This window comes from Phycodurus eques, chromosome 18, assembly GCF_024500275.1.
Source record: "Phycodurus eques isolate BA_2022a chromosome 18, UOR_Pequ_1.1, whole genome shotgun sequence".
NCBI lineage: Eukaryota > Metazoa > Chordata > Actinopteri > Syngnathiformes > Syngnathidae > Phycodurus > Phycodurus eques.
Genome location: NC_084542.1, coordinates 4,191,189 through 4,218,789, shown reverse-complemented (window position 1 = coordinate 4,218,789; position 27,601 = coordinate 4,191,189). Strand labels below are relative to the sequence as shown.

The following is a 27,601-nucleotide window of genomic DNA, read 5'->3' as shown; positions in this document are numbered from 1 at the left end:
CTCCCATTCACACCATCACTGAGTGGAAACAACCCACGCTGCCTGCACCAAAGTCAGACGAGTGTACCACTACACCATCATTGACTTAATATCATATATATATGTATATAAGTGTGAATGTGAGTGCGAATGGTTGTTTGTTCATATGTGGCCTGTAATTGGCTGGCGACCAGTTCTGGGTATACCTTGCCTTTCACTCAAAAGGCAGGGTATACCCTGATTAGGCTCCAGCACGCCCGCGACCCTAGTGAGGACAAGCAGGATCCTCAAAAAAAATTGCTGAAAATTGTCAATATGAAAGTTCTTGAGATTTTTGACCGACTGCGATTAAATTGTACATGAGCTTGACATCATGCCGCTAATTACCATTTCCACTCTGTCCGCCGCCTTGCGTGGAGCCTGCCTGTGTGACACTGGGTCGCCCTGCGTTGACTGGCCCATCGTGACAGTCCTCCCCTGAGTATCCATGGCAACATCTCCACTCCATTTCTGTCACCATCTTGTAAGCCACCTTGTACCTCGGCCTCCTGTATGTCCGGTACCTGAGCATTGAGGTATTACTGTAACTCATGATCCATGAACAACAATAATGTCAAACAATAATGCCATATTCTTTATATTTTTACAACATATTGCAATTCTAAAAATTCCATGTGTACGCTCATAAATATTGTTGCCAGTGTGATTTAAGTGCACACCATTCTGGAGCTCACCAAAATGTTAGCTGCAAATAGAATGATCCTCCAAGATACTATGGCAATCTGCTACATGCAGAAAGTCACATGACCAAACCTGGAAAACAGTTTAGTTGACTTCCTGCATATGCTGTGATAACTAGCATACCTACTGGTTGGTGTCATGATGGCTTGAACCTGAAAATTGTGTTTTCGTTTTGGCTGGTGTCTTTGGACAAAAGTTAAACATACAATTTATTTATACAAATATTGTATGATATAAACCTCAATGAACCCTAAACATCGGATATTTTCATCTTTGGTAGTTCTTGAAGACATCTCGTGTAAAACAAAGACATTGTCAACATCGAAAGTTCCTACGGGCGCTTTGTTCAGGTCTCCTGCTTGCAGGGCTCTGCCATTTACCCAAGCCGGAAGGAAGTGACAAGCTGTTCGAACTGTTTTGCCAAATGCATGAATGTCGTTAGTTGCCCATAACCCCTTTAATGACACTTTTTCTACTGGCCTTCAAAATAGTACTGTGGGTAACTGAAAACATCACCACCAAAAAACAGGAAAACAAGAGTCTGTTATTTTAGAGGAGACTTTGGGCAACCAGCGACAAAAAGTGGAGACTTACAGTCCTGGACCATCCAAAGCTAAGTCATAGCAATAGGGTAAGCTAATGTTAGCATGAGTGTGTGTTTGTCATTTGTAATTTGTATTCTCAAATGTTACAATAATGCAAGGAGGAATCTGCTCAAACATGAGTGACAGCAGTGTTTCATCTCAACCATATGGAATCGGCTTCGATACCCTGCTGACCAGTTATTAGAAATAGTACCACGCAGTACCTGGTAGTACCTGGTTTTCCCACAAAGAGAAGCATCAGTTCAGTTTGACCGTGTCGAGCAAGTACCATGCAATGGAAACACGAATTGCTGGAATTAATTGAATACTAACTGGTTAATACATCACATCATACTATAGAAATACCCAAATGCAATGCTGTGACCGGCATTGGATTAGCAATAGCATCAGAGTGACCGGGCGCTTAAGGGGATAACATCAGCAATCCATTTGGACATTTAACGTGATGACATCACTTGGAACACTTAACCGCTCGCTCGCCTTTAATTTTCTTGTTCATAATAGGAGAACCGATAAGTGTTTGGATTGAGGCTAATAACAGCTCACTCCACCTGTACGAGCCACACATTGTGTATTGTGTTTAAATAAGTTGAGCGATGACTGCTGTTAAACATGGTTAAATCAGGGGGAATAATAAAAATACGCAAGGTTTTTTGGCACAGAACAGTACAAGAGTGATGTGTTCTCTCTATATACACATCAGATGACAGGTGGAACTGTTCAGAGATTAGAGTTGTAAACATTGCCTGCTAGTCCTGTTTCATTCTCCAAGAAATACACTATATTTAGCCACTACTAAAAGTCAATGTCTTGCTGGTAGGAGAAAGTAGAAGGCTTATCTTGGCCAGTTCTCCTGCTCATTAATGTGTCATTCAGACTTGTGATTGAGGGCCATACACGTCTCAATAACCAGGCAATAATGAGGCCAGCATTGGACAGAAGTCACAATAAAGGTTTATGGCAGCGACTCGGGCACATTAACGAGCGTCGACTGTAATTGTTTAGCAGGTTGCTCCCTTTTTAAGCCTCTTCACAGGCGGCACTCAAAGTATCATATGCACAGCCTTTGCTACGCCATGGAAAAGATCTTCATCTTCCAGCTCGCTGCACTGGGAGCGTGAGAAAAAGGGATTCAACATGCTCTCAGAGGAAATATAAAAAGAGTTAAGAGAGGTGGCAGGCGGAAGAACAATTATAAAAAGAAAAGGACAGGAGAGCTAGATTGAGATTGTTTTCCAGTGCTCTAGACTAGATGGCAATGGCTGGACCTCTTGTCTGCTCCATTCTTGTCATAGTCAAGGTTTAAGCAGATGATTCAGGCAGGCACAAGTATCAAGGGGCGAAGCCAAGGTCCACAACAACATGGTTATTACTTCAACAGTGCAAAAACATCAAGAGAGCTTGGTGAATGTTTTCTCACTGTCTGTATTTAGAGAAAATCATCAAATCCCTCCAATCTACAGTCAATTTGTTCCTCACTTCAGATCACCGGATATTCCCTGGTCAACACATGTGTCAACAGCATGTGTGGTTTTGAATTCAGCACTTCATCACTGAACTCAAACCCTTGCGGTGTGAGCATGCACATAGCGACATTCTGGCAACACACCAGGATAACCACAAGTGAGCACCTCTGACCAGATTCTCCTGAAAGATGGCTAGAAAATAAAACAGCACTGAGTGAAAGGAGTATCCTCAGACAGGAAGAGGTGAGATGGTGCCAACAGACAGAATGAATACAAGCCAATGCAATAAAAGCCAGGAAGTTAATGAGGAGCAAGATATTTGTTTGGAGTGTGCACAGTGCAACGCCCAAATTGAAATTTTCAGGAAGATTTTGCCTCCAAAGCAGTAGTTTCAAATATACGCCCCGTGGGCCAAAATTGGTCAATCTGGCTGGCCTGCAGGAATCATTTGAAAGTGAAAAAAAACAAAAACATAAAAGGTGGTTATAACATAAGGCAATTCGCCATGACATCACACCTTATTCCAGGTGGCAAAAGTTGAACCATTTCACGATGGAATCACGAGACAACAAACCCTTCCGTGTCATTTGATCGAGAAACCAATTGAGAAAACATGATAAATGGCCTGAATAAATGTCTCCTTGTGGGGTGGTACGGGAAGTCTCATATTCACAAGTGAATATGTCTCTTGATTTGATCGCCTTCTCTACCCCTGTAGTGTAAATTGTCCGTAGTACAGAAGATGCTATATGAGGTAAACTGCTGTGACAGGGGGACCAATGCCAGCTGTAATTCCCATTTTAACAGGTAAGTTGATTCAAAAACAGATGTGGTGTAAATTCCGACACAGTTAATATGATTATTGAGGGACTGTCTAATTAATTTCCGGTGAGGCTTGGACGCCGCCAAGGCTGCCCTTTGTTAGCGATTCTGTTCATAACTTTTATGGACAGAATTTCAAGGCGCAGCTGAGGCGTAGAAGGGGTCCGGTTTGGTGGCCTCAGTATTGCATCTCTGGTTTTTGCAGATGATGTGGTTCTATTGGCTTCGTCAAGCCGTGATCGCCAACTCTCACTGGAGCGGTTCGCAGCCAAGTGTGAAGCGGCTGGGATGAGAATCAGCACCTCCAAATCTGAGACCACCGTGTTCCTCAGTCGGAAAAGGGTGGCGGGCCCTCTCCAGCAGTTCAAGTATCTTGGGGTCTTGTTCACAAGTGAGGGAAGAATGGAACGGGAGAGCGACAGTCGGATCGGTGCAGCGTCCGCAGTGATGCGAACTTTGTATCGGTTCGTTGTGGTAACGAAGGAGCTAAGCCGAAAGGTGAAGCTCTCGATTTACCGGTCGATCTAAGTTCCTACCCTCACCGATGGTCACGAGTTGTCGGTCGTGACCGAAAGAACAAGATCCTGGATACAAGTGGCCGAAATGAGTTTCCCCTGCAGCGTGAGAAGCTCTGTCATCCGGGAGGATCTCAAAGTAGAGCCACTGCTCCTCCACATCAAGAGGAGCCAGGTGAGGTGGCTGGGGCATCTGATTCGGATGCCTCCCGGACGCCTCCCTGGTGAGGTGTTCCCAGGACATGCTGGAGAGACTACGTCTTTCGGCTGGCCTGGCAACGCCTCAGGATCCCCCCGGAAGAGCTGGAGGAAGTGGCTGGGGTGAGGGATGTCTGGGCGTCCCTGCTAAAGCTACTGCCCCTGCGACCTGACCTCAGATAAGTGGTAGAAAATGGATGGATGTCTCATTAATTTAAGATAAATAAATAAATAAATGAAATGCCTCAACTTTTGTCACGGTAGCTCTAGCCTAAAGGCTAGCATACTAATTTGTAAATGAGCAGAGCCTACCAATTGAGTGGTTCTTTCCGCGACTGATGCTGTTTTGACCTACAATCAGTTAGGCTACTGTATGGTAGATGATCTATTTCCCTTTTCATTTTTTTTTTTTTTTTTTTTTTTTTTTTTGTTGCTCCGATTCATGGAACAGACATGCTCTCTTGAGGGTGAAATGGAGAGTGCACTGTAGTCTCCTGAGCTAGGAACTGACTCAAAACAGTGGATGTGATTGCTGCGCTGAACCCTCTGAAGACGCGAGAAATGTCGCATCTGGCTCCCAACATGGAACTCCGCAATAACACCCTCAGCAGTTTGTCTTAGAGCACTTCGTTCACAGTTCGGCTTTTCATGTACATTGAGCAAAAATAAAGTACTCCAGACTAAATTTAGCTTCAGACACTCTTTGCATTCTAAAGACTACAGTTCTGCGAAATGATTCCTTGCTGTGGTAATAGTTAAACATCCAATTTAATGTTAAATCAATAGTTTCACTCCAAGAGAGTAAGGTTTGGTTGAATCTTAATGTTCAGCAATGCCATAAAATGTATTTTTTTATGTATGTATAAAAGGAGTACATTCACTGTGCAGGTGATCATTTTCTTCCTTAAGCATTTAAATAGGTTCTCACTTCAGTTTGTAGATACAGTTCGGCAGTCCATTTAGGTTTTCAATTTTAAATGTAGAAAATTGAGTTTTAAATAATTCCTAGATCTGGATAGCTTGATTTAATTTTAATACAATATTTTTCAGGTCCAAAATACCTGTGACTTTAAGTTTTGTGCCTTAATATACATTTTTGTGATCAGTTTTGGTATAATGCACACATGTAGATGATGAACAGAAGATAATGGCTCATTTTTTTTTTGTTAATCTTAGGCTGCTCCTAATGTTTTGTAAAAGGATAGTTCATTAAATATGAACATTTTCCCCATTGTACTAGTATTATTTTGCATTTAAACAAAGGGAAAAACATCAAATTATTGTTAATGATATGCTGTTTTTAATAGTCTGGACCATTTGACATCAAATTAGGCTGTAAGTGCACCCTGAACTACAGTGTGTTTGACACTCCTGCTCTAAAGTACCACAAATTTTGAGTTCATGCATGGCGTCACAAGAGACCCATCATCAGGCTTCACTTGGTGTGTGTTCTGCTTTTTTCCTTGGCTTTTTGGGGCTTTTTTTTTTTTTTTTTTTTTTTTGCCACACATTGTATCGCTGTCATCGTGAAGTACCTAAATGAACCTAACAAGACCTCACTTTAGCACACATTAACGGTGAACATGTGTTTTGTTTTGTTTTTCCAGGTTTGTGGGACTTTCTTGCAACATTTATTCTAAAAAAAAGTACAAGCTTAAACACTGGATGTTCAGAGACGAAAATGCAATATATATTACGTGGCATAAGGTAACTTTCTTTTTTTTAAGTTGATTTATCCTAAAAGAAAATCATCAGTTGTTTCTTACTTGCTTTCTTCAAATCCTACTTTAAAAAAAATGCAAGTACAGTTAACAAAGGTTTAAATGGTGGCAACTGTTTTGGCCCTGGAAAAGATTAATTCTATTTCCATTAATTCCTATGAGAAAAATTGGCATCCCGTAATTGATTCCATGTTTGACCTCAGAGGTCAAACGTGTGTGTGTGTGTGTGTGTGTGTGTGTGTACAGTACATGAGTAATAGATACTCACGCCACTCGAGGACACTGGCCCCAGGTACAGCGTTGGTAGTCTGGTTTGATATATGTCTCCACGCCATCCTCCATCACACAGCTAACAGTGCGGGTCACCACATATGCACACCAGTTCCTATGATACCACACACAAAAACACACAGGCTGAAGGAAATGACAAATGATGAGTGGCCCTATTTACCATAAACACACAGTCAGGTCTGCTGACAAGGCTAGTCTTTGTTTCCCTGAAAAACGAAACATTTGAGATCAAATCTCAAGCCATGCTTATTATTTTGTACATTCAAGAGGGGCACCAGTGAAAATGTCAGATCAGATCAAGAAAACTTTGCTAATTCAACAATGGATACCATTGTATGCCTTCTCCAGCAAACACACACACACGCAAAGAAGTAATGGTCGATTTCATAAGGTTTAGCATATTTTTATATATTTCATATATTATTATCAGATGATATTGGATTGGAAAGAACACTATTAAATTCTTAGCGCTACAATCTGGGTTTATACTCTGCTTTCTGGTTATGTAATATGGACAAATGTATTGGGACACTTGGCCATAGCACAGGAATGTTAAAAATAAAAAAGTGTTTTGGCAGCACGGTGTTCTCGCGGTATTATAATAAGAATCAGAATCATCTTTATTTGCCAAGTATGTCCAAAAAACACACAAGGAATTTGTTTGTAATTGGAGTCACTCTCGTACGACAACAGACAGTCAATTGACAGAGAACACTTTGGAGACATAAAGACATTGACAAAAACAGTGAGTAAACACTGAGCAATAAAAGGTTGCTAGTTATCTGGTAATGCCGGAACAAATGTTTTTTTTTTTTTTTTTTGGACAATTGTGCAAAAAGATGCAGAGTCCTCTAGCACTTAGAGCAGTTCGAATGACTAATATAGCAATAGTCCGGTGCAATGACCATTGTGCAAAGGGAGCCGAGACTTCAAGCGAGTCGTGCGATAATCTGGGACAATATTGATTGTGCAAATGTTGCAGATACTCCTAAATCAGTGTGCAAATGGCGCAGATGCTACTCTGGTATGAGTGGCCAGTATTGGTCGACAACAGATATGCAAATAGTGCAGCGTGGCGAGACTATTAAGGGTATTAAAATAAGGGTTCAAATCCGGGCTTCGGCCCTTTTGTGAAATTTACTCACAGGTTTTGTCACGTCTTTTTAATTGGGAAAATAGCATTTTAGAATATTGTACTTCATAAAAACATACAATAATAACTACAATAATTAAAATAGAGTGTAAAGAATGAAACAGTTTGTGCATTACAATTCCACAATTATAAATGAATATATATATATATATATATATATATATATATATATATATATATATATATATATATATGTGTATATCCATCCATCCATTTTCTGAGCCGTTTCTCCTCACTAGGGTCGCGGGCGCACTGGAGCCTATCCCAGCTGTCATCGGGCAGGAGGCGGGGTACACCCTGAACTGGTTGCCAGCCAATCGCAGGGCACATACAAACAAACAACCATTCGCACTCACATTCACACCTACGGGCAATTTAGAGTCTGTGTGAGTATATATATATATATATATATATATATATATATATCAATATACATTATGTTTTAATTTGGCTGATTAATCACTTATCGGAATTTTATTCTGGAATTGGCAACAGCCTAAAAAAAATTCATATCGGTGGGGCCCTAATAAAAATATCTCAATCTTGTTAAATTAACACAGATTCAACATTCATCATTATTGTCTCTTTAAAAGCCGAATTTTTGATATAACTCCTGTACTGAATATCATTGTGTCGATGCGCGAATAAATGACACCACCAGCAATAAGAATGTGCTGTACAGAGTTGAAACGAGTTCGTAGGGCTGTCTGGGTCATTTTCAGATTACTGGGAGATTATATATACTGTTAGACTCAGAAACTATTCAAGTTCAGAAGATTTGCCACTTTTCACTGTAATCCACTTGCCTGTCACTTGGTATTCTCTGTAGTTGTATTACATTTTAATTTCACATTCTGTGGTGGTACTCTATGATGTATTGAGCCAGCAGTTTGCCACCTTGCTTCTGGAATAATCAGCTTTTGTCAGCCACCACAAACACAGCTGCCGCTCAACTTTGTTCTCATGTTCTGTGGTTGGTTCCACTTTGTGCGTTTTGGACTTTCTTAGAGTGGAAATTTCTCCATCAGGAGTTGAAATGGAACACAGATGAATGGAATGGGGACCATCTAAAATAAGACAGCTTCCATAAATCTAGAGTGCTCTGTCTGGTCCCTCTGTAGTTTCACTGTGTTTTGGTCATTGTGATTCAGTGAGTCGCCTCTAGAAATCTATTATCCCGTATTACTGACTCAGGCTCAAAGGCAGAAGATAAGCATCATGTTCACACTGTCATCCCATTTGATGGAGAACAGACACTGCTTTTCATACGAATAATCATCTTTGTTTTCTCATTTAGCAGATACAAACACAATTTCTTCCGTCTTTGTAGCGTCTGCAGGAGCACTCTTTTCCCTGACGTGGATTTTTCCATCTTTCCATCATGGCCCTTTATCGGCGCCGAATTCACAAGAGGAGCATTTATCTTTGTAAGACGATGATGACTTTAAATTAGTGTGTCTGTATGTGTGTCTGAGCATTTAGCGTACCGCCTCTGCTAGAAAGAAAGCACAGTAACTTTGTTTACATGCACTCCTGCCTGTGTGCATGTTGCTGTTGGTGACAGATTTGGCCTTATTTTCCCTCTTAGCAGAGTGAGGTCAAGCATTCCATACAGTAATACAGAAAAACAACGTTAATGCAAAAAGCTGGAAAGAAATCGCTCCGATGAAAGTCCCCGACAGAATCTTAAAACAGTGGTGAGCAGTCAGGACCAGCAAGGCTTTCCCTGCTAGCCTAAACACCATCAGGAGCACTGACCACCAACATTTGTTGGTACTACCTAAATTCTAATATTGCATGAAATATTGATATATCCAAAGATAAAATCCAGTCTATTATGTTCCTTTCGTAGCGTTTCTGCGCTTCCACTACTCTATGGGGATGCTGGATTTTGGTGTTTGTGTGTGCTTATGTGCATGTGTTCGCCCGTGAATGGCATATTCAGCCACTAATCGCCCTGTTTCCCTTATTGCCTCAGCCACACAGGAAATGATTGCCCACAAATAGTGTACATTCTGCACATATTTGTTTACAAGTACACTGCTGTCTACTGTGCAAAAGTTTTAGACAACCTGTAGCTTTGTTTTTTTAATGACCTTTCTCGTAGCAGTAATTTTGAATCACAAAATGAACCACAAATAAAAGGACAGACTCTCCTAGCAGAATTACAAATTTCCACAAAACTTTGTCGGGGGATGGTGCATGCTCTAAGGAAGACAACGTTCAATTTTGGTGAGGATTTGCATAAGAGCTCAGATACAGGGATGTCTTTATTTGTTATCAGTCAATATGGCACCAATGGAACAGTCCACCCTCCATAATCATGATGAAATCACGCTTCTGTTAGTCATCCTCCATGAACCAGAAAATAGCCTTCTAACAACCAAACGAACAGAAACACAGCACTCCATAATTATTTTCCCATTTGTTATGATTTCAGCCTTAGGGGAGGACTGCACTCCACTGTAGTTATACAGTATAAGGCCTTTATAGAATTTCTAAAATAACAAATATAAGACCTTTGCACAGTACTGTGAAAGAGAGTCTTATCTTTAAAGACTAATCAGAGGCAACTCCTCTACTCTGAAAATGTAAGGGTCATTCAGACATTATAGCTTTTCTACAGTTTTCCCTTGAGTAACTTCCTCTATGGAGTGAATCCTGGGAAATCAAAAGACAATTCAAAAATATCCTTTGTGAACAATAAAAGGATGAGTGCTGTAAGACCACTGCCTGCATATCCTAAATCGTACTGTAAGTTTAGTTGGTAGCCTACTGTATGTCAGGTTGACGCCACCCTACTGTACAGGGTACAGCACCTTTGGAACTCCAACTGAGCAGCTACTACTACTTGTAGCATCTTGTATTACCTGATTTTGCCTCTGGATGTGTATCAATAAGCGAGTAAGTCACGAGGCGAGTAACTACCATGTAGTGGGAAAGGGGCTAATACTACCCATTTGCGTTGCGTTTTAAACATACAATGGGTCATCTAAAAATACTAAATGCAAATTGCTCTATAAAACAAGGGGTTAAATGAACAAAACATATTTGGAGGCCATGCGTTTTGGCCAAGAATGAGCACAAAGGTTGGATTTACACTGCAGGACTGTTTTTTTTTTTTTAACACGTACATATATGTGATACCATGTATCATAACAAATGTGTCAACACATAAAACAACCCACAATAATGCATTAAAACACGTCTTCTCTCCTATGCATTCAAACAGCTCAATGAACACTCACGTAGACATTGATCTGTGAAATGTCCCTCAGACGGACATCTTACTTGTATTCACAAGGCTATAACTCAGCATGTGTCGAGCAATTGCACCTGTCTGAGCATCCATAAAATCCACCTCCTTGTTAAACTGCAGCCAAGCACTGTGGCTGAGCACACCATGGCACAGTCAGAGTCTGACTTCTCAACCCACACATACCAGTCTCTCTGTTGGAACCCTGTTGCATGGAGAATTGTGGGTAAAGCTCGAATGTTTAGTGACAACAGTGGCACAGGGCAAGTGGGAGCATAAATGAAATGGAAAAGATGTGGGAATGAGGCTTAATACCGAAAGAAATCACTAAGCGGTCCCTTTTGTTGTGAGTCCTTTCATTTGCCTTCAAGGGAAAGCACTGAAAGCAACTTCAATGAGTTCCTTGAGAAGCGGTGTGTCTCTGTGTTTGAACTATGACCCCCACCCCCCCACCCCCTCCCGGGGTCAAGCATCCCCCCAGTGTCGTAATGGTATATATCCCTGTACACACAGAACTATACACTTGAGTGCACTCACTCCTGCTTGAGCGATTGCATGCGGGCGACGATAATGGCAGAATACACATTCTTCCAACCTCTTCACTGTGGTTTTAAACGAGCACACACACACACACGCGCGCGCGCACACACACACCATTCTTTGTTTGGACCGCTTCCAAAATGTAGGGACAGCATGACTGTGTAAACTTCTCTTTGATTGTTTAGCCTGGCGGTCACTAAGATATACAGAGATGATCCACGATACTGCCATTTGCTTTCGCATTGTCCACACATGTCAGGATTGAGACATTTGTGGGCGGTTGAGTGGGACTGCTTTAACTTAACCATTTATGGAAAAACCCTAACATAAATGTTTGACAACATATTGCAGTCTGGTAAACCCTAACATTCACACGGAAGTGATCCACATTCACGCAATATAAAGGTAAGCCAAATGATAAGGCCCAAAATGCAGGGAGTGCTGGGAGCTATGCTAATTCATTTACAATCGCTGGGGCTGGAATGGATCCTTTTCCCACATTTTCACTAGAAAGGAGATTTGTCAACTGACCTAATTAGCAGAAAATCAAACGATCAAACTGTATTTGGATACTTTCCAAGGTTTGGACAAGAACAGGAAAATCCTATTACACTCAAATTGCCTGGTAACATTTCGGTGCCTCCTGGTATGCTGCCCCGCTTGTACTAGTCAGTAAAATAGCACACAACATTGCACTGTGGTATTTGTAAGTTAAGATTTAGAGACCAAGGCACTGATGCCTAGAATGGTATAGATGTACATTTTACAACTTACAGGGAAAATTAATATGTACACCTGGAATTTAATAGCTGTATCAAAACTTCAGCTTTAAACATACTTTATAGTGGTGTATAACTGTACTGCACAATACAAAAAGTGTGTTTCTAATATTTTGGATACCATTAGCGCGTGTAGGTGTGCTTAATGAAGTGCCAGATGAGTGCATACTGTATGTGGCTTACTTGTAAACCATTTTCAATACCACTTGTGCTCATGACGGTAAATGGAGCCTGTCAAAGCTAACTTCGGACAAGAGGCGGGGTACATCCTGGACTGACTGCCAGTCAATTGCACATTTTCAAGAGACTGGCTAGCGCACATTCCCATGAAGTATGTCACAAATAAGTACATCGCCCAACTCAGTGCATTGCCAAATTTAATAATGTAAAGTAACAAAGAATTAATTATTGTTTACGAAGGGATGGAAAAAGCTCTCGCTGAATGTTCTAAAGTCCTGTTTTAATGCTAATGTAAAAATGAGCAGAATAATATTTGCCAGAGGAGTTGCTTATATGTTGACATTTGCAGCAAGACATGCAAAATAGATCGACCCACACAAACACTGTCATGCTGCAGCTACAGTATTATGGATAAAAATGGCTGATTTTAGATGGCTGCTAAAGTCTTATCTAACAGTAACACAAGGGTTGCGACTAATGGTTACACCTGTTGTTCAGGGATACGAGACGGATTCAAGCAAAATTGAGGCAAACCAACCCTAGTTGTCAAAAAGCTTGCTACAGTTTAAAAGTACAGTGGAGATCTGCTCATTTTTGATTTGGCGCCATCTGGTGGCATATCGATGCCAAGAACGCTTCATTTCGACAAAAGTACTTCTTTGCCAAAACATTCTGGCATCGATAGGCAATGGACCATATACATCAGAACACATGAAGCATTTTTCGGTGAGAAGGTCAGGTGGCGTAAATACTCGTGCTCGGACTCGCCCCCTAAAATTCCAATCCGTATTTGTACTGTCTTTGGCGAGCGATGATTGAATCAATTCGATCTCCTACTCCATGTATTAATCCAAAATAATACTCCAACAAATGACAAATCCAATTTGAATATTTGATAACTATCTGTAAAAAGCAGTTGCCAAAATGCTTCTTGTTAGTTTTAAATGGCTTAATTTAATTATGATCCCTCGTCGTGGCCAAGGTCTGTTTAAACAGGTCTCGGTGCCGAAAAATGCGTGCTCCACACTGCCTTGCAAAAGCTTATCTACTACCAGCTAGTTAGCTTCGCTGCTAGCTAGCGGTACCGCTCGTCAATCATTTGCCACAATGTGTAGAATGACTCTTGCATGACTTTATCCAATTCATCTGCCGCAGTCGCAGTCTGCCATGAACATTCATGCAGCTTCTCCTCATGGGACGCTTCGTTCTGCGCAGATTCTTGTCTCAGCGGAGACGGCTCCATGATATGTTACATATTATACATTAGGGTTTACAGTGGGCACTGTACACCTGCACATGTGCAGTAAGTCAAAACGCGCTGGGAGTAAACAAGGACGTGGCCGGATGACTTCATTCATTCCAGCCCCTGTCAGGATAAGATACATGAGTTCATTCGCTTCCAATCGAACGCGAACATTTTTAATTTGATATTCTTTAGACTTAAAACTGATCTGATCGGCCTGATCGGTCTCAACTGATAATTAGCATTTTAAGCCGATCGGCTGATCGGCTTTAATGTCATAATTCGCCGATCTGCTCCGCAAAAGACAGTTACGCCACGTCGCCGTCATGTACAGTACATCTTTTGACGCAGTACTGTAAATATCTGACGACCAATAAAGTTATATTTTTAAACATGTCGGCGTAATGCCTGGATCAGACTACAAGACAAATTTGTTCTTTCACGATTGCACTACTACTGCAATAAAATCTTGTATTCCGATACCACCGCATCCCGTTTTTTACGATCACTGGGTTTCAACAACTCAAACGCGACTGGATACACTTGTTACCATGGCGACGACAACAATAATGTTTCTAAGAGCAAAATGGGGAAAAACGTGTGTTGCTGGTCACCGGTGCTTGGGAGAGGATGTTCGTTAAAAGCTTGGTTGAGGTACATTCATGTAATTTTAATACGATACCGCTCGCAAGCAGGCAACAGAACGTTATTTAGCCTATTAAGCTAGTGCTAGCGCTAACGGTTGTAAGCGAACATGCAGGCGTTCTGTCAAATCATGCTCTCAAGTTTTGGTGTGTGTGAAGTAATTTAATTACAATAAAGTAATTTAATTAGAGTAAGTTAGCACCCATTATTTATGTCATGTTATAATGTTGGTTTGACCTGACTCATTAGAATACATGATCTGACAAGAGCAGTGATTTACAACCTTTATGGAGCCAGGGCGCCTATTTTACAATTGGAAAATCTCACAGCACACCAACAAACAAAAAGTGGATAGATGAATTACTGTATGTACTTCCTGCCATCTAATAGAAGGCCATTCATTTGTTCTGTCTGTCACTATGCCTCACTGGCGTAAATAGATGAACAAAGATACATTATTTATTGTAAATATAATTAAGTACACAAGTATATACAGTAAATGAACAAGTCATTTAAATAGACACATTACTCCATCTTGTGATCGGTTCGGTGATCGGTTATCGTTTTTTTAAACTCGCTGATCGGTGATCGGCCCCAAAAATCCTGATCGCGTGAAGCCTAATATTCTTTTTAAAATTAGATTTCGTAAATGTATTTGACCAGCAAATAGATTCTTCCTATAGCCCTAGTCAAGAGGCTACAAGCCAAAGGAAAAAGAACGTCTGTTAAATGTGTGACAACCTCCAGTTGTGTAATAGGTACAGTATATTCAATAGCTCTGTGCTGGCACTTTTTGATGTTGAACTGGTATCGAAGTTTTTACTTTTTAAAGATGAGAGCTCATCGGGCAAACAATGCGGTGTGTCGCCCACTATGTTCAGTGATTCAACTCGGTTTGAGATTAAACACGTTTCCCTGTGACCCAATCCCAGGACACAAAAAGATAAACAATTAGCTGCCAACAAGCTGTACCAATACAGTATATATATTAGCAAATATATAAATATTTTGTTTTACAATGATACTTAAATATACTTAGAATTTCATACAGTATGTAATTGTGGCTGAAATACTAAGCATGGAGAGTCTTTGTGTTACCGAAACGCATGAGGACAGTCAACAGCCTCTGAAATATGCACCCTCTCTTTATTCTCATCTGTTTCCTCTCTTTGTATCATTATAATATATAGTACGTCTGTTTAGTGTATAGTTGATCAGCATGAAAACCTATATGGATCCTTGTTACAAATTACTGGCCTCTGGTGGTGCGCTAACGTTTTACTTTGCGTGAGTGTCCGTGAACCAAAAACAGAACAGCAGGCTTCTTACAGCTGGATTCCAACAATCGCGCAGCTCCACCCGCACACCTCATCACTGTGGCACTGACAAGAAGATGTCCTGTCAGACGCCTGCTGGACATCTTCACTTTATTCAAGTACCGTTAGCACTTACAGCCTACTACACACATCTGTCAAAACAAATCATTTGAGTTCAAACAGATGTCAGTGGGTCAACCTGCATTGCATTCTTTTCTCTCATCTTTGTGTACATGTGGTGTATTTTGTTCATAGTGACTCAGCCATGCAGACCCCTCATGGCCTACTGGTTTCACTAAGATGGGGCTGACTAGTCTTTTCTGTTACTATGTGACCTTTCTTTTATTTTACAAAATTTTTCAGCGTCTCCGGTCATGCCTGTCTGTCTTCTAATAAATATTTTCCCAACATTTTTCTTTTGGTCCTATCATATCCTCGGGTTCTACTTGGACTTCTGTATTCTGACTCACTAAGACCAAATGTTTATCTATGCTTTGCTCATCTCTTCGTCTCTATTTTGCGGTTGCATTTTCTTGGGAGTGTGAACACAAACTGCAGAAATCTGATCTTTTCCAGATCGGATTTTCTTCCTAAATATGATACACGTTAGATAGTTTGCATTGGGACTTCAGTCTGCCCAATTTATCACAAAGTGACTCCAATGCAAGTTTATTTACAATCACAAAATTACTATTGGGCATTTCACAACAATTCTTTTGTATTTTTTTTGTCTTGATTGTGAAGAAGGCAGCACAGCGTTTTTCTATGGGTGCTGCGGTTTCCTGTCACGTTCCAAACAAATGCATGTCGGATTGATTAAATAAACTCAATGTCCATAGGTGTCCCTACACAAAATGGGAAAAACACAGACTTGTGTACTCCAGCCGCAGACACTTTAAATATTGCTTTTTGTTTTCCTCATTGTATGCGCCAAAATGTTCCAGAATACTCAGTGGATATTATTCTGCTGCATGAGATACAGTACAATAGAAGTGTGTATGACTCTTATGCCATCACTAGATTTGTTTTAGCAATGCTATAGTCATCATATCAAACGAGAATATCAATCAGTACAACGCAGACCAACTATTAACATAAGTGTGTGTGTGTGTGTGTGTGGGGGGGGGGGGGGCACAACAATTATAGCATATATTTTCTGTGTAGTTTGTCCCTCTGTTTGTTAGTTAGCAGGTTCATGGAGGATGACGAACAGGCCAGCAGCGCTATTATGATTTTGGGTGGTGGACTCTTCTACAATGGAAATTGGTTTTGTACTTTTTATGAATTCCAGCTATGTGTCCTACTACTTACTTACTGTTTTATTATGTGAAAAATGTCATTGAAACCCACTGACACAAACTGAACAACGACTCAAAAAAATGAAAATCTGAGTTAAGCATTAGGACTGGCAGTGTAATCTTAGGTTATGTTCACTTTGCATGTGATGCCCAATTCTGATTTTTTTGTTTAATGCAATATTTTTATGTCGTCGTTCACCTTACAAAACAAATGTGAATGATACGGTGGATGGAGCGAGTCCGTGACGTCACACGCATTTGCACAAAAAAGGACATCGCATTCGCGTGCACACAGACACGAGGCGCCGTATTAATGTAAATAAATATGGGCCCTCGTGTAGGTCAAATGTTTAACAATTTCAAGGATTTTGTCAAACCAGAGCCAACATTTTCTCTTTATCAATTCTAAAGCATCCTCTTTTCGCCAATGATTGTTTTCTGCTCCTTTGTCCACCGTTGCTTTTGTGGTGTATCTGTTTTGTCAAACCATTGCGACATTTGTCGCCTTTTGATGACAGTTTTCGTCGGATAAGCGCGACGTAAGCGTCCTAACTGCACTCGCATTGGATACATATCTGATTCTTATCCACATAGGAAAGAGGCCTGGGTCGGATATTAAAAAATCTGAATTGTACTGTTCACATTGACATGTAAAAATTAGATACTGTGCATGTCACATTGGGCAAAACATTTTTTGCCCAATGATTTCACAAATATTTCATTCACCCTTTCATATCATCATTCCTCAATGCTTACTGTATAGCTAAAGACAAGCACTCATATTCACTACAGGAAGATTTGAGTCTCCAAGTCACCTGAAAAACACATTTTGCTATTGTGGAAGGAGGCCAACCAACCATGTAGCATCACTGAGTAAGTTAAAACAGCAGCAGCTGACTCCTATGATGTGGCGAGAGAAACCTAATAGAAGCTAATATTGCGGGAGCTCAACCTCCTGATGCTTTGCTTGTACAGACACACACATATAGACACACTAAGTGCAAACATATGGTAAGCATGAACACAGCTGTAGACCACATGTAATGCTGTAAACTGTCATTTTGTTGTGGTGAATGTATACGTTTTATTACCAAATGCGCACACATGAATATACTTGTGCGACGGTATAATCCTTTACTGCCTCTGTTAAATTAAGCCATTCATTCATTAACATACACACACACTACGTGCGCAGGTCAGTCCCAAGACTTCCCGTCCTCACACCGAACCTTAAACTCAATTACTATTTGGCTTCAACAGCAAAACAAAAAAACATATATGTGTGAGCCTAACTACATTCCATAGCCACTGCAAAATTGTAATTACAGTGGAACATCGATAGATCGGACTAATAAGGCCAAATGCACCCATATTACTGTACAGTACAACATTATTGTTTTGTAGTTGTTGTTTTTTGTGGCCTAAAACGCAGCATACAGTACAAAGTTATTGTAAATAAATTAGTGTGCTTCCTAGTTCCAAATCCAATGCCAAAGACGAACGGCGTGGCAAAAAAAAAAAAAAAAAAAAAACATTACTGTACCAAAAACAACATGTTCCAGACTCAATGTTTTGTATTCCTCAGAGTTAACAGCGCAGCAATGCCGCTCTCTCTCTGCATGGCACTCTATGTATTGTAGACAATAGCTAGAACCCTCATCACATGGCCGCCACGTCAATGCCCTACATTCAACATGGTCGCCACGTAGCCACGGGAGGCACGTCTTTTGGAATTGGATCTAGTCATATTGTATATCTGTGACCAGGAAATACATCAGTCCCATTCACTGCCTGCATTGTCCCACAATGCCAGTAAACAACAGCGGCCAATTCTGGAAGTGACAGAGTTTATCAACGGCATTTTAAGTGACAAACGGAAACTATGCTTGGATACATTGTTCAGTCTGTTTTATCCGATATCCGTTAAATCAGGGTCCATTTTATCAAGGGTTTCACTGTACTTCCATGGAATTAAAAAATAAATTGTTGAGATAAACACTGAGCCGCACTGTTAGAAATACCTCAGTTCAAAAACATACCATATATTGTTTCAAGACTGTTCGTGAACTGGAATGTTTGTGAACCCAAAATTTTCCCATTATAAATGAATGCAAATAGAATGACTCCCCCAGCCATGACATGTGCCCAGCGCTGCCAGCGAAAGCTCACCGGATGCCACAAAACCCGCGACACTTTCCAGAGCTTCCGAAAAGCACAGTCACTTGCACTTTCACTTTCTTGGGAGCCATAGTGATGGCTAATTTAGAGGGAAAAAAAGATACATCCATCCATCCATTTTTTGAGCTGGTTCTCACAAGGGTCGCGGGCATGCTGGAGCCTATCCCAGCTATCTTCGGGCGGGAGGAGGGGTACACCCTGAACCGGTCACCAGCCAATCGCAGGGCACATAGAAACCATTCGCACTCACATTCACACCTGCGGGAAATTTAGAGTCTCCAATCAACCTACCACGTATGTTTTTGGGATGTGGGAAGAAACCGGAGTGCCCGGAGACAACCCACCCAGGCACGGGGAGAACATGCAAACTCCACACAGGCAGGGCTGGAATTTGAACCCCGGTCTCCAGAACTGTGAGGCAGTTGCCCATTTCAGTGATATGACCCCTATAAAATGTCTCCACTGGGTCCCCTGGATCATGCACCGCTGTGTATTATCCAGCCATTTTCTATTCCACTTATCCTGTCCAGGGTCACAGAGAGCTGAAGACTTTCCCAGCTGACTTCGAAAGGCGGACTACAACCTGGACTGGTCGCCCGTCATTCGCATGGTACACAAAAAGAAAGACAACCATTCACTCTCACATTCACACTGACTCCCCTGAGCATTAGGGTAACTAAAAATGAATCAGCAAGTTGGCATTTTGTACCACAGGGGATCCAGGTTTGAATTTCACCAAGGAGTTTCTTTGTGGAGTTGGTATATTCTCCCTGCCCTGGATTCACTCTTGGTACTCAGTCAAAAAACATGCATGTTAGGTTAATTGAAGATGATATCAACAGGAAGCAGTATAGAAAGTGGATGGATGGTGTGAATTGTATTTGTCAGCTCTGTGAATGAGTGATATAGTGATCAGTCCTGCCTTTCACCTTAAGTCAGCAGGGTTAGACTCCAGCTTGCCCATAGTACTGAACAGGATAAGCAGCATTCAAAACGGATGGAAAGATGGATGGATGAATGGATGATATTTCCTGAGAATTAAGCATTGATGCCATATTTCTTTCTTCAATGCCTGCTTTGGTGGGTTTTAAGGCTATGAACTCGTTTCAAGACTATGAACTCATTTTAATACCAATAGCTCAATAACTTTATTTCTAGAGCCCTCTCAGAACAACCGCAGCTCTAACAAACTGCTTTACATAAAACATAAAAGACATGAATTAAAATATGAATACAATCATAAATAACTAAATAAAATATTATTTTTGAATTAAAACATACAAGAGCTCCATTTACATTGGCATTTATTATATAGGAAGTGCAGAGTTTTATTCCATCTTGTTACACGTCATGTGAAGCTGTTAGTAGATGAGAGAGAGGAGCAAGATTGAAGTCTCCAACGACCAGTATGAGCACGCTGGGATCGTAGATGAAACTGCAATGGCGCGACGCCACCAATGTTTACTACAAGCTGTGTTTGAAAGCAAACAAGCACCCGGAATTTTCCAACAGATGGTAGGTAGTTTGTGCCATCACTCTATTATAAATAATATTTTTATCAATTTATTAGAGTTATGTAAGTGGGTGTAATTAGTCTATTACGATAAAAAATGACTTTACACTTAAGTATTTATTTGTGTGATTCCCCACCAGAGCTCATTACATAGAGTATACATACTGTATTATGTATGTATGTATGTACAACCCCAATTCCAATGAAGGTGGGACGTTGTGTTAAACATAAATAAAAACAATAAAATGATTTGCAAATCATGTTCAACCTATATTTAATTGAATACAAAGACAAGATATTTCATGTACAAACTGATCAACTTTATTGTTTTTAGCAAATAATCATTAACTTAGAATTTTATGTCTGCAACACGTTCCAAAAAAGCTGGGACAGGTGGCAAAAAAGACTGAAAAAGTTGAGGAATGCTCATCAAACACCTGTTTGGAACATCCCACAGGTGAACAGGTGGGTGTCATGATTGGGTATAAAAGGAGCTTCCCTGAATTGCTCAGTCATTCACAAGCAAAGATGGGGCGAGGTTCACCTCTTTGTGAACAAGTACGTGAGAAAACAGTCGAACAGTTTAAGGACAATGTTCCTCAACGTACAATTGCAATGAATTTAGGGATTTCATCATCTACGGTCCATAATATCATCAAAAGGTTCAGAGAATCTGGAGAAATCACTGCATGTAAGCAGCAAGGCCAAAAACTAACATTGAATGCCCGTGACCTTCGATCACTGCATCAAAAACCGACATCAACGTGTGAAGGATATCACCACGTAGGCTCAGGAACACTTCAGAAAACTAATGTCAGTAAATACAGTTCGGCACTACATCCGTAAGTGCAACTTAAAACTCTACTATGCAAAGCAAAACCCATTTATCAACAATACCCAGAAACGCCGTCGGCTTCTCTGGGCCCGAGCTCATCTAAGATGGACTGATGAAAAGTGGAAAAGTGTTCTGTGGTCCGATGAGTCCACATTTCAAATTGTTTTTGGAAATTGTGGACGTCGTGTCCTCCGGGCCAAAGAGGAAAAAAACCATCCGGACTGTTATGGATGCAAATTTCAAAAGCCAGCATCTGTGATGGTATGGGGCTGTGTTAGTGCCAATGGCATGGGTAACTTACACATCTGTGAAGGCACCATTAATGATGAAAGGTACATACAGGTTTTGGAGAAACATATGCTGCCATCCAAGCAATGTCATTTTCATGGACGCCCCTGCTTATTTCAGCAAGACAATGCCAACCACCTTCTGCACGTGTTACAACAGCGTGGCTTTGTAGTAAAAGAGTGCTGGTACTAGACTGGCCTGCGTGTAGTCCAGATCTGTCTCCCATTGAAAATGTGTGGCGCATCGTGAAGCGTAAAATACGACAACGGAGACCCCGGACTGTTGAACAGCTGAAGCTGTACATCAAGCAAGAATGGGAAAGAATTCCACCTACAAAGCTTCAACAATTAGTGTCCTCAGTTCCCAAATGTTTTTTGAATGTTGTTAAAAGAAAAGGTGATAAACACAATGGTAAACATGACCCTGTCCCAGCTTTTTTGGAACGTGTGGCAGCCATAAAATTCTAAGTTAATAATTATTTGCTAAAAACAATAAAGTTTCTCAGTTTGAACATTAAATATCTTGTCTTTGTAGTGTATTCAATTAAATATCGGTCAAACATGATTTCCAAATCATTGTATTCTGTTTTTATTTATGTTTAATACAATGTCCCAACGCAGCACGGTGGCCGACTGGTTAGAGCATCAGCCTCACAGTTCTGAGGACCCGGGTTCAATCGCCGGCCCCGCCTGTGTGGAGTTTGCATGTTCTCCCCGTGCCTGCGTGGGTTTTCTCCGGGCACTCCGGTTTCCTCCCACATCCCAAAAACATGCATGAATTGGAGACTCTAAATTGCCCGTAGGCATGACTGTGAGTGCGAATGGTTGTTTGTTCCGATGTGCCCTGCGATTGGCTGGCAACCAGTTCAGGGTGAAAGGTTCGATGTGCCCTGCGATTGGCTGGCAACCAGTTCAGGGTTCAGAAAATGGATGGATGGATGGACAATGTCCCAACTTCATTGGAATTGGGGTTGTATGTATGTACTGCAGTGCTACAATAGACTGGAAACTACATAATCATTTCAGTTTAATAGGATCTGTTTGTGTGTAGGCGGCACAGTAGATGACTGGTTACAGCGTCTGCCTCACATTTCTGAGGACCGGAGATCAATCCCCGGCCCCGCCTGTGTGGAGTTTGCATGTTCTCCCTGTGCCTGCGTGGGTTTTCTCCGGGCACTCCGTTTTCCTCCCACATACCAAAAAACACGTATGGTAGGTTAATTGAAGACTCTAAATTCCCCATAGGTGTGAATGTGAGTGTGAATGGTTGTTTGTTTATGTGTGCCTAGCGATTGGCTGGCAACCAGTACCAGAAAATAGCTGGGATAGCCTCCAGCACTCCCGCGACCCTTGTGAAGATAAGCGGCTCAGAAAATGAATGGATGGATGGATGTTCGTGTGCAACGAGAGATCGGTGGGTGTGCCATGGAAAATTAGCCAGTTTTACTTAATTGTTCTGAAGATTATTATTTATTTACTACAAATAGTGTTTCCTTGTTCACCCATGTAAGCCTGTAACATATAGTGACAGGCAAAACAATTAAATGCTCTTCCACAAGATGGTAGACGGTACGAACAATTAACCTGAGGCTCCACCTGTTGACATTCATACAACAAAATACCTCTGTTCAACTAAAAAGGCACACATTTCACACTAAATACATTTGTGAGTAAACTGAGATGAGATCATTGTTTCAGCATACATCATTTTTGAGACATTTTTGCTTGGTGGTGTGCTGTGAGCATTTTCGAAAGGGAAAATATGTGCCTTGTCTCGATCAACATTGGGAAACACTGATTTAGCTCCACGAGAGGGACATAATAATTTGTCCCATGTCAGATACAGTACATTACTGCCAACCGTATTGTTTAATTCATATTTTTTTCTGACAGTATCAATCACAAATGTATTGTTATTATTATTATATCATCATCATCATCATTATTATTATTATTATTATTATTATTATTATTATAGGGTATGGCTAAATAAGTCATTCAAGCCTCTATGGAGAAACTTGAACCTTGGGGGCCACATGCGCCATCAATCGCTCTGAAGTACAAACAGCTTGTGTGTGGTCCTACCTGTGTCTGCTAGCCGCCCTCTGGCCACTATGGACGGCGGGCTCCGCGTATCCGAGACCCCAAGACAGCCGGGCCAAGGCGAAGGCGAGCAGGTAAAACAACGTCTCCATCCTTGAGTCCGATGTAGCTGCCTGTCAGTCGTCCCTCGTTGTAAAGTTAATCCAAGAAGGACAAACCAACAATACAAAAAAAAAGAAGAAAAAAGAAACTATCTGCCGTTATCGGCAGCTGAGTAGCGATGGCGACATAAGATGAGAAGCTCCTCTGAGGACAGTCAAGTCCATTTTAACTTTTAACTGCTGCTCAATAGATGGAACTGTAGCAGTGTTGGTAACTCTGCTCCTCGGGCGCCGGGAAACTGGAGGAAACTTTCATGCGTCATTTCTCTCTCTCTCTCGCTCTCCCTCTCTCCCCCCCCCCCTCTCTCTCTCTCTCTCTGTCTCTCTCTCTCTCTCTCTCTCTCTCTCTCTGGTTTATGTTAAAGACAAATACGAGCAGCACAAACTATTACTATATTTGTTTAAGCCCACCAGCTCCTAGCATGCTCCTCAAACTTTTATTTCAAGTTTATATGCAATATATTTGTGTATAGTTCATTGATCGTTTTTTAAAAAATATTTTTTAATGTTTTAATGTTTTTTTTTTTTAATTTTTTAATTTTTTTAATTTTTTAATTTTTTAATTTTTTATTTTTTTAATTTTTTAATTTTTTAATTTTTTAATTTTTTAATTTTTTAATTTTTTAATTTTTCAGTTCATAGACTATTTGTCTATACATTGTAGTATATTGATATTGGTAAAGATACATATATTGGGTAATCAGAATCAGAATCAGAATCAGAATCATCTTTATTTGCCAAGTATGTCCAAAACACACAAGGAATTTGTCTCCGGTAGTTGGAGCCGCTCTAGTACAACAGACAGTCAATTTACAGAACACTTTGGGGACATCAAGACATTGACAAAAAACAATTGTGCAAAAAGATGCAGAGTCCTCTAGCACTTAGAGCAGTTCGAATCACTAATATTGCAATAGTCCGGTGCAATGACCATTGTGCAAAGGGCGCCGAGACTTCAAGGAGTGTATGCGGTTTAAAGTGACGAGTAGTGCGATCATCTGGGACAATGTTGGTTGTGCAAATGTTACAGATACTCCTCAATCAGTGTGCAAATGGAGCAGATGCTACTCTGGCATGAGTAAAATGTATAAATAAAATGTTTAACAGCCAGACTGTGTGAGACAATACTGTGTGTGTGTGTGTGTGTGTAATGATATATAATTTTTTTTTTATTATTATTCTTTTACGGAAGCAATAAAAGTCAATTGACGACAGTGTTTCATTCAATCATTTCGACCTTGAACAAGCTGCAGACCTTTCAGTTCTGTTTGCAGCCATAAATGCTAAACGCTAAATGCTGCACGATGAACTGATATATCATCTCATCTTGTGACGATGGGTAGCACAAAGCTGTGGCCATCAAACCACTGCATTGGTATTATACCTAAATTATGTCTGATTAAATGATTCAGTTTTGCACACTTGCATCAATTAAACTAGACTGCTCTGAAGATGTGGAATGTCACCTCTCTGGCAGGGAAGGAGCCCAAGCTGGTGTGCAAGGTTGAGAAATTCCAACTTGATATCGTTGGGCTCACCTCCACACACAGCTTGAGAAGGGTTGAATTCTCTTCCACTCTGGAGTTGCCCACGATGAGAGGCACCGAGCAGGTGTGGGTATACTTATTGCCCCTCGGCTCGTTGCCTGTACACTTGGGTTTACCCCGGTAGATGCGAAGGTAGACGCCCTGCACCTTCGGGTGTAGCGATGGGTCCTGACTGTTGTTTATGCCTATGCACCAAACAGCAGTTGAGAGTACCCACCTGTTTTGGAGTCCTTGGAAGTGGTGCTGGAGAGCACTACTGCTGATGGTGGGGAAGATGCCGGCAGACTCAAACGTATTGTGAGGGTCTGTTGGGACCGTCTGGCAGAATCCCCTGTCAGAAGGAGCTTAACTGCCACCTCCAGCAGAACTTTGCCCACATCCCGGGGGAGGCAGGGGACAGGGAATAGATTCTGCCCCACGTGGGGAGTTCAATTATCTCTGGGTCTTGTTCATGAGTGAGGAAAGCATGGAGCAGGCGATCGACAGGTGGATTGGTGCAGCATCTGCACTAATGCAGACTGTGTATTGGTCAGACATGGTGAAGAAAGAGCTGAGCCGAAAGGGGAAGCTCTCAATTAACTAGTCGAACTAAGTTGCTACCCTCACCTATGGTCACCAGCTGTGGGTCGTGACTGAAAAAACAAGCTTACAGATACAAGCGGCCGAAATGAGTTTTCTCCGCAGGGTGTTCTCTCTTAAAGATAGAGTGAGAAACTTGGTCATCCGGGAGGGTCTCAGAGTCGAGCCGCTGCTCCTCCGGATTGAGAGGAGCCAGATGAGGTGGGTCGGGCATCTGGTTAGGATGCCCCCTGGACGCCTCCCTGGTGAGATGTTCCGGACAAGTCCCACTGGGGGGGAGGCCCCTTGGACGAGCCGGGACCGGCTGGAGAGACTACGTCTCTTGGCTGGCATGGAAGCGGCCCGGGATCCCCCCGGAAGAGCTGGACAATGTGGGTGGGGAGAGGGAACTCTGGGCTTCCCTGCTTGAGCTGCTGCCCTCGTGATCCGACCGTGAATAAGCGGAAAAAAATGGAGGGATGGACTAACACAAATGCATCTTATTGTCTTCAGAGTTCATTTTGTTGCTTCTTTTACAAATTGTTCTTCTTTGGCACTCAAACTGTCTTTGGAATACACTAGAGGGATTTTTGAGTTGAAGTACCAGGATGAGGCAGCCATTTTGATTCAAAAAAATCGCAGACAGTAAAATAAATTTTGTTTTTTATGAGATTTGAATGAATATGTATGAATTTGTGAAAGTGTCGGAACTATTGCATATCTTTAACGTTATTACGATTTTATAAAGACAACAGTGTAATGAGTTTAATGAGTTGTTAGGATCACTTATGCACTTGTATCCACAGAGTTTGTTGAACAACACGTAAATTGTGCGCCTCACAATTTTTATGAAGCTGTGTATGTGTTTACCCTGATGCACTTTTGTTTTTACTGTTTTGCAATAAGTGTATTTCAATGGGCCGTCACCCATGCTTGTAGCCTATCCCAGCTGTCATCGGGCAGGAGGCGGGGTACACCCTGAAGTGGTTGCCAGCCAATCGCAGGGCAAGGCGTAGGCTTTCTAGCCCATTTTCAGGGGTGCTCAAGCACCCCAAACAAGCTTGAAAAGTGTTTAACCATTCAGTACTTGGTTGAAATATATTTTAAAAACAAAAATACAGCACCCCTTTGCATCAAAAATGGTTTGGCCCACCCAGTCCCTCCGACTTATTCCTGACTGTGCTCATAGCGTGCTATCTACAATGTGGCACCTTATAGTGATATGAAGTTATGTGTGTCAAGGCAATGGAGGCTTAAACCAGGATACGTGGAACGTTTCTTAATTTCAATGACTCAATACTAACACACTACTATCATTACCATTTCTCCTTTTTGCTGCATTTAATCATAGCTTACAAATAACATAACATGTTGTTCGGTAGGAGCTATATAACATTTTATTTCTAGCTAGGAAATGTTGCAGGTGGTCAGAGTCAGCGCCACTGTGCTATGTTGGAAATGGAATGAGAGACGCTAGCAGTTGTGTCGTGTAATATATTAATATTAAAGTCAAGGTAGAAATGAAATTGCATTAAAATATACAAAACAGAGACATTTATTTTGCCCGCTTGGCAGCTCAGCACCTCAAAACCTCTGATCCTAGAATCGCCCCTGCTTCCAACATAAAAACATGATTAAACCCAAAAACTGAAATGGAAATCACAAGGGAAAAAAATTACGTACTGAATAAAATCTATCAGGGCAAATACAGAGACTTCTTCTTTTCCTTTG

General features: G+C 41.2%; 1 protein-coding gene across 1 annotated transcript in view; it reads right to left on the bottom strand.

Moving 5' to 3' along the window:
- emilin1a (elastin microfibril interfacer 1a) overlaps positions 1-23,989 on the bottom strand; it is a 35,051-nt gene extending 11,062 nt beyond the window's left edge. The window contains exons 1-3 of the mRNA XM_061704819.1: positions 23,647-23,989; positions 6,316-6,432; positions 367-542 (exon numbers count right to left, since the gene is read on the bottom strand). Coding sequence (XP_061560803.1) covers positions 367-542; positions 6,316-6,432; positions 23,647-23,756 — 403 coding nt within the window. The 5' untranslated portion in view covers positions 23,757-23,989. The remainder of the gene's footprint in view (positions 1-366; positions 543-6,315; positions 6,433-23,646) is intronic.
- Positions 23,990-27,601: the final 3,612 nt, after the last annotated feature.